At 46.2% G+C, this 13,569-nt stretch overlaps 1 protein-coding gene across 1 annotated transcript; it reads left to right on the top strand.

Annotated features, from left to right (window-relative positions):
* The first annotated feature begins 7 nt into the window (after positions 1-7).
* Positions 8-5,951, top strand: LOC115164397 (endoplasmic reticulum aminopeptidase 2-like). The gene is made up of 13 exons (XM_029716831.1): positions 8-91; positions 223-354; positions 498-629; positions 1,004-1,072; positions 1,242-1,417; positions 2,082-2,161; positions 2,465-2,645; positions 2,737-2,893; positions 4,567-4,751; positions 4,918-5,079; positions 5,164-5,304; positions 5,545-5,626; positions 5,750-5,951. The coding sequence occupies exons 1-13, from the start codon at positions 47-49 to the stop codon at positions 5,894-5,896; spliced, it is 1,689 nt and encodes a 562-aa protein (XP_029572691.1). The 5' UTR covers positions 8-46; the 3' UTR covers positions 5,897-5,951.
* Positions 5,952-13,569: the final 7,618 nt, after the last annotated feature.

Here is a 13,569-nt window from a genome sequence, read left to right as displayed (position 1 = left end):
TGAGTGGTGGAACGACATCTGGCTGAACGAGGGCTTCGCCAGATACATGGAGTACATCTCAGTCAACGCCACATACCCCAAACTCAGAGTGGTAAGATCCTGTTACTCATATGTTGTACACATCCCTACTCCAACTTCACAGTAGTATTAATGATTAGTATGAATGTTTCACATGTCCCTGAGGGATATTCCTGTTGAAAAGGTGCCCTTTTTATCTCTCAGGAGGATTATCTGGTGGACACCTGCTTCGCTGCGATTGGTCGAGACTCTCTTAACTCCTCCCGCCCCGTCTCCAGTGCGGCTGAGAGCCCCACACAGATTGCAGAGATGTTCGACACAGTATCCTACAACAAGGTAGACAAAAACGCAAACATCTTTTTCACATCACATTGCTTTTATGAACCCTGTGTTTACTTCAAGGGAGGGAGTAAGGATGAGTGTCTAAAGTATTGGATCAGGGCCACAGTGTTAATGTACTGTGGTGTTTGTTCCACCAGGGTGCATGTGTCCTGCACATGCTCAGACACTACCTGACTGACCAAGTGTTCCAGAGTGGAATCGTGCGCTACCTTCGCAGGTACAGCTACAGCAACGCTCACAACCAGGACCTGTGGGACAGCCTGGCCAATGTGCGTAGATCGATCAAATGATATAGATTTTATTATAAACTGGGTTGTTCCAGCCCTGAATGCTGATTGGCTGACAGCTGTGGTATATCGGACCATATACCACGGGTTTGACAAAACTTTTATTTTTACTGCTCTAATTATGTTGATAACCAGTTTGTAATAGCAATAAGGCTCCTCGGTGTTTGTGATATATGGCCAATATACCATGGCTAAGGGCTGTATCCAGGCACTCCGCGTTGCGTCGTGCTTAAGAACAGCCCTTAGCCGTGGTATATTGCCGATAAACCACCCCCCTCGTACCTTATTGCTTAATTGATCCCTCTGTGTAGGATGATTTAGTGTGTAAATGTAAGGTGCTGTGTTGTTGTTCTCAGACGTGTTCAGAAGAGGAGTTCACCTCTGGAGAACACTGTTACAGCAGCAGGCAGGCAGCTAAGAACGCAGTAAACACACCTCTCTTTACATAGCAATACATTACATTACAATACCAACAGTCAAGTCTCACCACTGATTTAAGAGTGTGATGTTTACGTGTGTGTGTGTGTGTGTGTGTGTGTGTGTGTGTGTGTGTGTGTGTGTGTGTGTGTGTGTGTGTGTGTGTGTGTGTGTCAGTATCTGTACGCTGGGGAGCACCTGGACCTGACGACCATGATGAACACCTGGACGCTGCAGACAGGTGTGCCCTTGGTAACGGTTACTAGGCAGGGGTCTCGTCTCCTGCTGAAACAGGAGAGGTTCCTGAGGACCGCACATCCTTCTGATCCAGCATGGCCCAGCCTGCAGCAGGGGTAAACACACACACCACACACACAAACACACACACATTCTCTGTGATTCTCATGTGCAGCAAGGTCATATTCCTGCACCTCATCCCCTCTCTGATCTCTCTGTGTTAGGTTCCTGTGGCACATCCCCTCTCTGATCTCTCTGTGTTAGGTTCCTGTGGCACATCCCCTCTCTGATCTCTCTGTGTTAGGTTCCTGTTGCACATCCCCTCTCTGATCTCTCTGTGTTAGGTTCCTGTTGCACATCCCCTCTCTGATCTCTCTGTGTTAGGTTCCTGTTGCACATCCCCTCTCTGATCTCTGTGTTAGGTTCCTGTTGCACATCCCCTCTCTGATCTCTCTGTGTTAGGTTCCTGTTGCACATCCCCTCTCTGATCTCTGTGTTAGGTTCCTGTGGCACATCCCCTCTCTGATCTCTCTGTGTTAGGTTCCTGTGGCTCATCCCCTCTCTGATCTCTCTGTGTTAGGTTCCTGTGGCACATCCCCTCTCTGATCTCTCTGTGTTAGGTTCCTGTGGCACATCCCCTCTCTGATCTCTCTGTGTTAGGTTCCTGTGGCACATCCCCTCTCTGATCTCTCTGTGTTAGGTTCCTGTGGCACATCCCCTCTCTGATCTCTCTGTGTTAGGTTCCTGTGGCACATCCCCTCTCTGATCTCTCTGTGTTAGGTTCCTGTGGCACATCCCTCTGACCTACAGGACTGACACCTCAACAAGTATCCACAGACACCTAATGACCACACTCACAGGTAAGACACCTAATGACCACACTCACAGGTAAGACACCTAATGACAGCATTCACAGGTAAGACACCTAATGACAGCATTCACAGGTAAGACACCTAATGACCACACTCACAGGTAAGACACCTAATGACAGCATTCACAGGTAAGACACCTAATGACCACACTCACAGGTAAGACACCTAATGACAGCATTCACAGGTAAGATAGTCGTGGTCTCTCTCGTCAGTATGGAGGTTAGTGAGGAGTTGATTGATTGACTGGTTGTTTCACTAATTCATTGATTGCCTAGTCTCTTCTCTCCTCAGACAGTGTGGATGTGGGGGAGGAGGTGGGCTGGGTGAAGGTGAATGTGGACATGGCTGGTTATTACCTGGTCCACTATGGTTCAGGCTGGGACAACTTGATACAACTACTGAAGGACAACCACACAGCTCTCAGCTTCATGGACAGAACACACCTCATACACAACGCCTTCCAACTCACCACGTAAGAAACCTACCTGTGTGTGTTAATATATGAATAGACAACACAAACACACTTTTATTTCTGACGTCATCTCTCTATACTATTTCTATAGGGCAGGTCGGTTGTCACTCGATAAAGCCTTGGACCTTATTGGCTACCTGCGATCAGAAAGTCACACCGTGCCCTTACTCGAGGGGTTGGGCTACCTGGAAGCTTTCTACAGGATGGTGGAGAGGAGAGACATACCTGATGTCACACAAAACCTCAGGGTAGGGCACATACACATACATCACACAAACACATAAAACAATTCTAAAAACATTCTGGTTCAGTTGCGGAGTTTTAGTGCGTCTGATGTCCTCTCTGTGTGTGGTCTGATGTCCTCTCTGTGTGGGGTCTGATGTCCTCTCTGTGTGTGGTCTGATGTCCTCTCCGTGTGTGGTCTGATGTCCTCTCTGTGTGTGGTCTGATGTCCTCTCTGTGTGTGGTCTGATGTCCACTCTGTGTGTGGTCTGATGTCCTCTCTGTGTGTGGTCTGATGTCGTCTCTGTGTGTGGTCTGATGTCGTCTCTGTGTGTGGTCTGATGTCCTCTCTGTGTGTGGTCTGATGTCCTCTCTGTGTCGGGTCTGATGTCCTCTCTGTGTGTGGTCTGATGTCCTCTCCGTGTATGGTCTGAAGTCCTCTCTATGACGGGTCTGATGTCCTCTCTGTGTGTGGTCTGATATCCTCTCTGTGTGTGGTCTGATGTCCTCTCTGTGTGGGGTCTGATGTCCTCTCTGTGTGGGGTCTGATGTCCTCTCTGTGTGTGGTCTGATGTCCTCTCTGTGTGTGGTCTGATGTCCTCTCTGTGTGTGGTCTGATGTCCTCTCTGTGTGGGGTCTGATGTCCTCTCTGTGTGGGGTCTGATGTCCTCTCTGTGTGGGGTCTGATGTCCTCTCTGTGTGGGGTCTGATGTCCTCTCTGTGTGTGGTCTGATGTCCTCTCTGTGTGTGGTCTGATGTCCTCTCTGTGTCGGGTCTGATGTCCTCTCTGTGTGGGGTCTGATGTCCTCTCTGTGTGGGGTCTGATGTCCTCTCTGTGTGGGGTCTGATGTCCTCTCTGTGTGGGGTCTGATGTCCTCTCTGTGTGGGGTCTGATGTCCTCTCTGTGTGGGGTCTGATGTCCTCTCTGTGTCGGGTCTGATGTCCTCTGTGTGTGGTCTGATGTCCTCTCTGTGTCGGGTCTGATGTCCTCTCTGTGTCGGGTCTGATGTCCTCTCTGTGTGTGGTCTGATGTTCTCTCTGTGTCGGGTCTGATGTCCTTTCTGTGTCGGGTCTGATGTCCTCTCTGTGTCGGGTCTGATGTCCTCTGTGTGTGGTCTGATGTCCTCTCTGTGTGTGGTCTGATGTCCTCTCTGTGTGGGGTCTGATGTCCTCTCTGTGTGGGGTCTGATGTCCTCTCTGTGTGGGGTCTGATGTCCTCTCTGTGTGTGGTCTGATGTCCTCTCTGTGTGTGGTCTGATGTCCTCTCTGTGTGTGGTCTGATGTCCTCTCTGTGTGGGGTCTGATGTCCTCTCTGTGTGGGGTCTGATGTCCTCTCTGTGTGGGGTCTGATGTCCTCTCTGTGTGTGGTATGATGTCCTCTCTGTGTGGGGTCTGATGTCCTCTCTGTGTGGGGTCTGATGTCTTCTCCGTGTGGGGTCTGATATCCTCTCTGTGTATGGTCTGATGTCCTCTCTGTGTGTGGTCTGATGTCCTCTCTGTGTGGGGTCTGATGTCCTCTCTGTGTATGGTCTGATGTCCTCTCTGTGTGTGGTCTGATGTCCTCTCTGTGTGTGGTCTGATGTCCTCTCTGTGTGGGGTCTGATGTCCTCTCTGTGTATGGTCTGATGTCCTCTCTGTGTGTGGTCTGATGTCCTCTCTGTGTGTGGTCTGATGTCCTCTCTGTGTGTGTTTTCCGCAGACGTACATCCTGTGGTATTTCCGTGATGTGATTGACCGTCAGACGTGGAGCGACAAGGGCTCTGTGTCTGAGAGGCGACTGAGGTCGGAGCTCCTTTCCCTGGCCTGCCATCTAGGAGACCTCCCCTGCTTGAAGCAGGCACAGCGCAGCTTCACACACTGGCTGGACTCCAACAGCACGCTTAAGTATGTCTGTCTGCCTGCCTGCCGATCTGTCTGTCTGTCAGCTATTTGAGAGTGTGGTTACATCCCTTTGACAGTAACATTCCTCCTCAAATCCATGACCAATCAAAGGTGCAAACTTTGCCTGACTGCAGAAGTAATGTCCTGTCTGTGCCTCTCCATCCACCAGCCTGCCTGCAGACGTGGTAGAGACAGTGTATTCAGTAGGGGCCCAGGAGGACACGGGCTGGGCGTCTCTCCTCCAGACATACACCCACTCCCTCTCAGAGACACACAAACGCAAGATCCTCTCTGCCCTGGCCAGCAGCCGAGACACTAACAAACTAACCAGGTATGTACAGTCTTCTATACTCTGTCAATTCAATTCAATATTTGACATCATTACATTCAGTTTGTGTGTGTGTTTCTACCCCAGGTTGTTGGAGCTGGGTGTAGAGGGAGAGGTGATCCGTACCCAGGACCTGGACTCCCTCATCGTCATGGTAGCCAGGAACCCCAGGGGACATCATCTGGCCTGGAGCTACGTCCAGAAATACTGGAGCACCCTGGTGGACAAGTAGGTGGTCGAGAGGGAGAGGATAGAGGGAGGGAGGGGGGAGAGAGGTAGAGAAGGAGACTAACACTAAGGATAAATAGGTGGAGCCTATCCGTGTGGTGGAGAATGAGAGAGGGAAAGGGAGAAAGATGAACTGAGAGACTAACACTGATGACAAAGTAGGTAGTAGTAGGCCAGCAATCCCATAGCCTGGGGGCTTTAGCCAACCTGTGGTGTTTTGCTCTTGTTTCTACCCTGCAGGTTCCAGTTGGGATCGTTCTCTATTAGAAACATCATCATTGGTACCACAGCCCAGTTCTCCTCCACAGAGGAACTCACTGAGGTGAGATTACTGATCTTTCTGTGGCAATATCATTTGTTGTCAGAAGCAAAGTTCTGTTTGAGCGAGGGAGAGGGTGTGTCCCATAACCCACGGCCATGCTTACCAGGTGTGTGTGTTCCCCAGGTGCGTGTATTCTTTGAGTCGATCCATGAGCAGGCATCTCAGCTGAGAGTGACTGAGGTTGCCATGGATAACATCCAGAAGAACATCCTCTGGCTGCAAAGAAACCTGGGAACTCTGAGGAGCTGGCTGGACCAACAGATAGACTGAAGAGAAAGCCAGAGGGAGGGGAGGATAGGGAGAGAGAGAGAGAGAGAGAGAGAGACAGAGACAGAGGGAGGGAGGATAGGGAGAGAGAGAGACAGAGGGGGGCAGATAGGGAGAGGGAGAGGGAGAGAGAGAGACAGAGGGGGAGATAGAGAGAGAGACAGAGGGAGGGGGAGAGAGAGAGAGACAGAGGGAGGGGGAGAGAGAGAGAGAGACAGAGGGAGGGGGAGAGAGAGAGAGAGACAGAGGGAGGGGGAGAGAGAGAGAGAGAGAGAGGACAGAGGGAGAGGGAGAGGAGAGAGAGACAGAGGGAGGGGGAGAGAGAGAGAGAGACAGAGGGGAGGGGGAGAGAGAGAGAGACAGAGGGAGGGGGAGAGAGAGAGAGACAGAGGGAGGGGGAGAGAGGGAGAGAGAGAGACAGAGGGAGAGAGAGAGAGAGAGACAGAGGGGGGAGATAGGGAGAGAGAGAGACAGAGGGAGAGAGAGAGAGACAGAGACAGAGGGAGAGAGAGAGACAGAGGGGGGGAGATAGGGAGAGAGAGAGAGACAGAGGGGGGGAGATAGGGAGAGAGAGAGAGAGACAGAGGGAGGGGGATAGGGAGAGAGAGAGAGAGACAGAGGGAGGGGGATAGGGAGAGAGAGAGACAGAGGGAGGGGGGATAGGGAGAGAGAGAGAGAGAGACAGAGGGAGGGGGAGATAGGGAGAGACAGAGGGAGGGGGAGAGAGACAGAGGGAGGGGGATAGGGAGAGAGAGAGACAGAGGGAGGGGCGATAGGGAGAGAGAGAGGGAGGGGGAGATAGGGAGAGAGAGAGACAGAGGGAGGGGGGGATAGGGAGAGAGAGAGAGGGAGGGGGGATAGGGAGGGAGAGAGAGACAGAGGAAGGGGAGAGAGAGAGAGAGAGAGACAGAGGGAAGGGAGATAGGGAGGGGGGATAGGGAGAGAGAGACAGAGGGAGGGGGGATAGGGAGAGAGAGACAGAGGGAGGGGGGATAGGGAGAGAGGGAGAGAGAGAGAGAGAGGGAGGGGGAGATGCAGTGGTAGAAAATGCTTGACTAGAGCTTTGTTTTGTTTTTTATGGATAGTTGTGTGTGTATATAGTTTGGTCATGATTTTCAGTTTACATCAGGGACTTGGAATTGTTTTTGTTGAATTTGATTAAAATGTTTAATAATAAAGTGTTGTCAAAGTACTCTTTGAAGAGCAGTAAGAAGACCAAGATCATGTGGAATTACACAGAGTAAGAGCAAATTAAATACGAACAGAAAACCAATTTGTAGGTGTCAACAGTGAATGTAGGAGTGGCCTGAAAAGGCAAAAAAACCAGTCTGTATGTGAGACAGAATGAAGCTTGGCCTCACACACTACAACCTCACAGCCACTAGAGGGAGGGAACTGCTGAAAATTCAGTAGGAAACATACAGTTGAAGTCGGAAGTTTACATACACTTAGGTTGGAGTCATTAAAACTCCTTTTTCAACCACTTCACAAATTTCTTGTTAACAAACTATAGTTTTGGCAAGTCGGTCAGGACATCTTCTTCGCGCATGACAAGTAATTTTTCCAACAATTGTTTACAGACAGATTATTTCACTTATAATTCACTGTATCACAATTCCAGTGGGTCAGAAGTTTACATACACTAAGTTGACTGTGCGTTTAAACAGCTTGGAAAATTCCAGAAAATGATGCCATGACTTTAGAAGCTTCTGATAGACTAATTGACATCATGTGAGTCAATTGGAGGTGTACCTGTGGATGTATTTGTAACGGCCGTCGTCAAAATGAGACCAAGGTGCAGCGGAGGATGTGTTCATCTTGAAAGACTTTAATGGACTAAATGAACACTTACAAAGTAAACCAAAAACGACCAGCAACAGTTCTGTCATGTAGTAAAACTAAACAGAAAAATATTCACCCACAAAACCCAAAGGAAAAACAGGCTGCCTAAGTATGACTCCCAATCAGCAACAACCATGTACAGCTGTTCCTGATTGGGAGCCATACCCGGCCAAAACAAAACAATCCCAAACATAGAAAAACCAACATAGAATGCCCACCCAAATCACACCCTGACCAAACCTAAATAGAGACATAAAAAGGATCTCTCAGGTCAGGGCGTGACAGTATTTCAAGGCCTACCTTCAAACTCAGTGTCTCTTTGCTTGACATCATGGGAAAATCAAAGGAAATCAGCCAAGACCTCATAAAAAAAATTGTAGACCTCCACAAGTCTGGTTCATCCTTGGGAGCAATTTTCAAATGCCTGAAGGTACCACGTTCATCTGTACAAACAATAGTACGCAAGTATAAACACCATGGGACCGCGCAGCCGTCATACCGCTCAGGAAGGAGACGCATTCTCCTAGAGATAAACGTACTTTGGTGTGAAAAGTGCAAATCAATCCCAGAACAACATCAAAGGACCTTGTGAAGATGCTGGAGGAACAGGTACAAAAGTATCTATATCCACAGTAAAACGAGTCCTATATCGACATAACCTGAAAGGCTGCTCAGCAAGGAAGAAGCCACTGCTCCAAAACCGCCATAAAAAAGCCAGACTATGGTTTGCAACTGCACATGGGGACAAAGATCGTACTTTTTGGAGAAATGTCCTCTGGTCGGATTAAACAAAAATATAACTGTTTGGCCATAATGACCATTGTTATGTTTGGAGGAAAAAGGGGGAGGTTTGCAAGCCAAAGAACACCATCCCAACCGTGAACCACAGGGGAGGCAGCATCATGTTGTGGGGGTGCTTTGCTGCAGGAGGGACTGGTGCACTTCACAAAATAGAAGGCATCATGAGGTAGCAAAATTATGTGGATATATTGAAGCAACATCTCAAGACATCAGTCAGGAAGTTAAAGCTTGGTCGCAAATGGGTCTTCCAAATGGACAATGACCCCAAGCATACTTCCAAAGTTGTGGCTTAAGACAACAAAGTCAAGGTATTGGAGTGGCCATCACAAAGCCCTGACCTCAATCCTATAGAACATTTGTGCGAGCAAGGAGGCCTACAAACCTGACTCAGTTACACCAGCTCTGTCAGCTGGGCCAAAATTCACCCAACTTATTGTGGGAAGTTTGTGGAAGGGTACCTGCAATGTTTGACCCAAGTTAAACAATTTAAAGGCAATGCTACCAAATACTAATTGAGTGTATGTAAACTTCTGACCCACTGGGAATGTGGTGAAAGAAATAAAAGCTGAAATAAATCATTCTCTCTACTATTCTTCTGACATTTCACATTCTTAAAATAAAATGGTGATCCTAACTGACCTAAGACAGTGAATTTTTACTAGGAAAACTGAGTTTAAATGTATTTGGCTAAGGTGTATGTACACTTCCGACTTCAACTGTATATGTGTAAACATGTTGTACACATATCTATGTTTTTCATTTTGCTGAATTTCTGCGTGTTGGTTTAGTCAAAAAACAGACCCATCGTGCATGCACATTGCTTGAATCCTGTATGGAGGGATGGATGGAGAGGCAACGAGAACCTCAGAATCTCTCCTCTGTTGTCTTGGAAATAGCCTGGAAACAAGTGGATGGCGCTGACCTGATACTTGTTCTGGAAAAAAACTGAAAAATCTGTTGGAGTAGTACAGTGCCTTCAGAAAGTATTCATACCCCTTGACATATTCCACATTCTGTTGTGTTACAGCCTAAATTAAAAATGGATTTAATACATTTTTTTCTCACAATACACACAATACCCCATAATGACAAAGTGAAAACATGTTTTTAGAAATGTTTGTACATTTATTGAAAATGAAATACAGAAATATTGTTAGAATCACCTTTGGCAGCAACTACAGTCTTTCTGTGTAAGTCTAAGAACTCTGCACACCTGGATTGTACAATATATATTTTTTAAATGTTTAGGGGGTAGATCAGCTTTAATATTGCAGATTGTGTGTTCTACCAATGTAATTATTTGCATCATTTCCTGTTCCCCATATTTTTTTTGCTTATTTATTTGATATATTTTCTGTTATTATTTTCCCCTAACCCTAACTCCCATCCTCTAATTGGAGTAAACTAATGGACAACAATACTTCGGCTTCTACTTCCTGTTAATACATACTATATACAGTGGGGGGGGGAAGTATTTGATCCCCTGCTGATTTTGTATGTTTGCCCACTAACAAAGAAATGATCAGTCTATAATTTTAATTGTAGGTTTATATGAACAGTGAGAGACAGAATAACAACAACAAAATCCAGAAAAACGCATGTCAAAAATGTTATAAAATGATTTGCATTTTAATGAGGGAAATAAGTATTTGACCCCTCTACAAAACATGACTTAGTACTTGGTGGCTAAACCCTTGTTGGCAATCACAGAGGTCAGACGTTACTTGTAGTTGGCCACCAGGTTTGCACACATCTCAGGAGGGATTTTGTCCCACTCACCTTTGCAGATCTTCTCCAAGTCATTAAGGTTTCGAGGCTGACGTTTGGCAACTCCCTCCACAGATTTTCTATGGGATTAAGGTCTGGAGACTGGCTAGGCCACTCCAGGACCTTAATGTGCTTCTTCTTGAGCTACTCCTTTGTTGCCTTGGCCGTGTGTTTTGGGTCATTGTCATGCTGGAATACCCATCCACGATCCATTTTCAATGCCCTGGCTGAGGGAAGGCGGTTCTCACCCAAGATTTGACTGTACATGGCCCCGTCAAATGATGCGGTGAAGTTGTCCTGTCCCCTTAGCAGAAAAACACCCCCAAAGCATAATGTTTCCACCTCCATGTTTGACGGTGGAGATAGTGTTCTTGGGGTCATAGGCAGCATTCCTCCTCCTCCAAACACGGCGAGTTGAGTTGATGCCAAAGAGTTCCATTTTGGTCTCATCTAACCACAACACTTTCACCAGTTGTCCTCTGAATCATTCAGATGTTCATTGGCAAACTTCAGACGGGCATGTATATGTATTCTTGAGCAGGGGGACCTTGCGGGCGCTGCAGGATTTCAGTCCTTCACGGCGTAGTGTGTTACCAATTGTTTTCTTGGTGACAATGGTCCCAGCTGCCTTGAGATCATTGACAAGATCCTCCCGTGTAGTTCTGGGCTGATTCCTCACCGTTCTCATGATCATTCCAACTCCACGAGGTGAGATCTTGCATGGAGCCCCAGGCCGAGGGATATTGACAGTTCTTTTGTGTTTCTTCCATTTGCGAATAATCGCACCAAATGTCGTCACCTTCTCACCAAGCTGCTTGGCGATGGTCTTGTAGCCCATTCCAGCCTTGTGTAGGTATACAATCTTGTCCTTGACATCCTTGGAGAGCTCTTTGGTCTTGGCCATGGTGGAGAGTTTGGAATCTGATTGATTGATTGCTTCTGTGGACAGGTGTCTTTTATACAGGTAACAAGCTGCGGTTAGGAGCCCTCCCTTTAAGAGTGTGCTCCTAATCTCAGCTTGTTACCTGTATAAAAGACACCTGGGAGCCAGAAATCTTTCTGATTGAGAGGGGGTGAAATACCTATTTCCCCTCATTAAAATGCAAATCAATTTATAACATTTTTGACATGCGTTTTTCTGGATATTTTTGTTGTTATTCTGTCTCTCACTGTTCAAATAAACCTACCATTAAAATTATAGACTGATCCTTTCTTTGTCAGTGGGCAAACGTACAAAATCAGCAGGGATCAAATACTTTTCCCCCCACTGTACATTTTACGGAAATGGTACACGGACACGGTACATTTTACATTCGTTTTTTTTTTTACCCTTCGGCTACCGTCAACCCCTCCAATCTATCTCTAAACACCATCCAGTATTGACTTCAATTTGACAAATATTTTACTGTGCTGTGCTGTGATGTTTCACAAAAGTTCTGAACCTTTTTATTCTCAAAGTTTCCAGAGATTCTAAATGAAAGATGAACACCTTTACTAAAAGTAAAATGATATTATTGATCGACTGGCCATGACTTTTTAAGTCACCCAGCAGTGCTATTTGCACATTATTCTTTTTTTATTCTTCAAGCTCTGTCAAGTTGGTTGTTGATCATTGCTGGACAGCCAATTTCCAGTATTGCCATAGATTTTCAAGATGATTTAAGTAAAATCTGTTACTAGGCCACTCAGGAACATTCAATGTTGTCTTGGTAAGATACTCCAGTGTATATTTGACTTTGTGTTTTAAGTTATTGTCCTGCTGAAACGTAAATTTGTTTCCCAGTGTCTGGTGGAAAGCAGACTGAACCCGGTTTTCCTGTAGGATTTTTCCTGTGCTTGGCTCTATTCCATTATTTTTATCCCAAAAAACTCCCTAGTCCTTGCCGATGACAAGCATGCCTATAACATGACGCAGCCACCACCATGCTTGAAAATATGAAGAGTGGTACACAGTGATGTGTTGGATTAGCCCCAAACATAACGCTTTGTATTCAGGACATAAAGTTAATTTCTTTGCCACATTTTTGGGAGTTTTACTTTTGTGCCTTATTGCAAACAGGATGAATATTTGTATTCTGTACAAGCTTCCTTCTTTTCACTCTGTCATTTAGGTTAGCATTGTGGAGTCACTACAATGTTGATCCATCTTCAATTTTCTTCGATCACAGCCATTAAACTCTGCAAATGTTTTAAAGTCACCATTGGCCTCATGGTGAAATCCCTGAGCGGTTTCCTTCCTCTCTGGAAACTGAATTAGGAAGGACGCCTGTATCTTTGTCTTTTTTTAATTTATTTAACTAGGCAAGTCAATTAAGAACAAATTCTTATTTACAATGACAGCCTACCTGGCCAAACCCTAACCCGGACGACGCTGGACCAATTGGACAACGCTGGCGCCGCTCTATGGGACTCCCAATCACGGCCGGTTGTGATACAGCCTGGAATCAAACTAGGGTCTGTAGTTATGCCTCTAGCACTGAGATGCAGTGCCTTAGACCGCTGCGCCACTTCGGAGCCCGAGTGTATGTAGTGACTGGGTGTATTGATACACCATCCAAAGTGTAATTAATAACTTCAACATGCTCAAAGGTATGTGTGGGGTACAGATATGAGGTAGTCATCAAAAAATCATGTTAAACAATACTATTGCACACAGAGTGAGTCCGTTCAACTTATTATATGACTTGTTAAGCACATTTTTACTCCTGAACTTATTTAGGCTTGCCATAACAAAGGGGTTGAATACTCAAGACATTTTAGCTTTTCATTTTTTATAAACTTGTAAAAAATTCTAAAAACATAATTCCACTTTGATTGTGTGTAGGTGAGTGACACAAAATCTAATTTGAATTTATTTTAAATTCAAGCTGTAAACAATAAAATGTGGAAAAAGTCAAGGGGTGTGAATACTGATGGCACTGTACAGCTTTCTCACACTGCTGAAACAACCACTTCCTGAAATCACACACACACACACACACACACACACACACACACACACACACACACACACACACACACACACACACACACACACACACACACGAACACGAACACAAACAACGATTCCGTTCCCTTGGCTCCTTTGACCCATAATGAGCTTCTTAGCTATTGAACATTTACAGATGCATACCCATGTAATGTTTCTGAAGTGCTGTTACACACTGAAGTGCTGTCAAGCATCCACCTCTACATTGAATAGCTGTCTGTGGTGACTGACTGTCTATTGATAAAGACAGGGACATAAGTAGCCAAAGCTCACTCAC

Source organism: Salmo trutta, chromosome 27 (assembly GCF_901001165.1).
Source record: "Salmo trutta chromosome 27, fSalTru1.1, whole genome shotgun sequence".
Lineage (NCBI taxonomy): Eukaryota > Metazoa > Chordata > Actinopteri > Salmoniformes > Salmonidae > Salmo > Salmo trutta.
Note: the sequence above shows the minus strand (reverse complement) of the source record. Positions and strands in the feature narration are given on the sequence as shown.

Bases quoted from the DNA above. Each gene is read 5' to 3' on its own strand.
- LOC115164397 (XM_029716831.1), top strand. From the start codon at position 47: ATGGAGTACATCTCAGTCAACGCCACATACCCCAAACTCAGAGTG. The intron at 2,162-2,464 runs GTAAGACACCTA...TTCTCTCCTCAG, and splicing joins CCTAATGACCACACTCACAG to ACAGTGTGGATGTGGGGGAG. The intron at 5,627-5,749 runs GTGAGATTACTG...TGTGTTCCCCAG, and splicing joins CCACAGAGGAACTCACTGAG to GTGCGTGTATTCTTTGAGTC.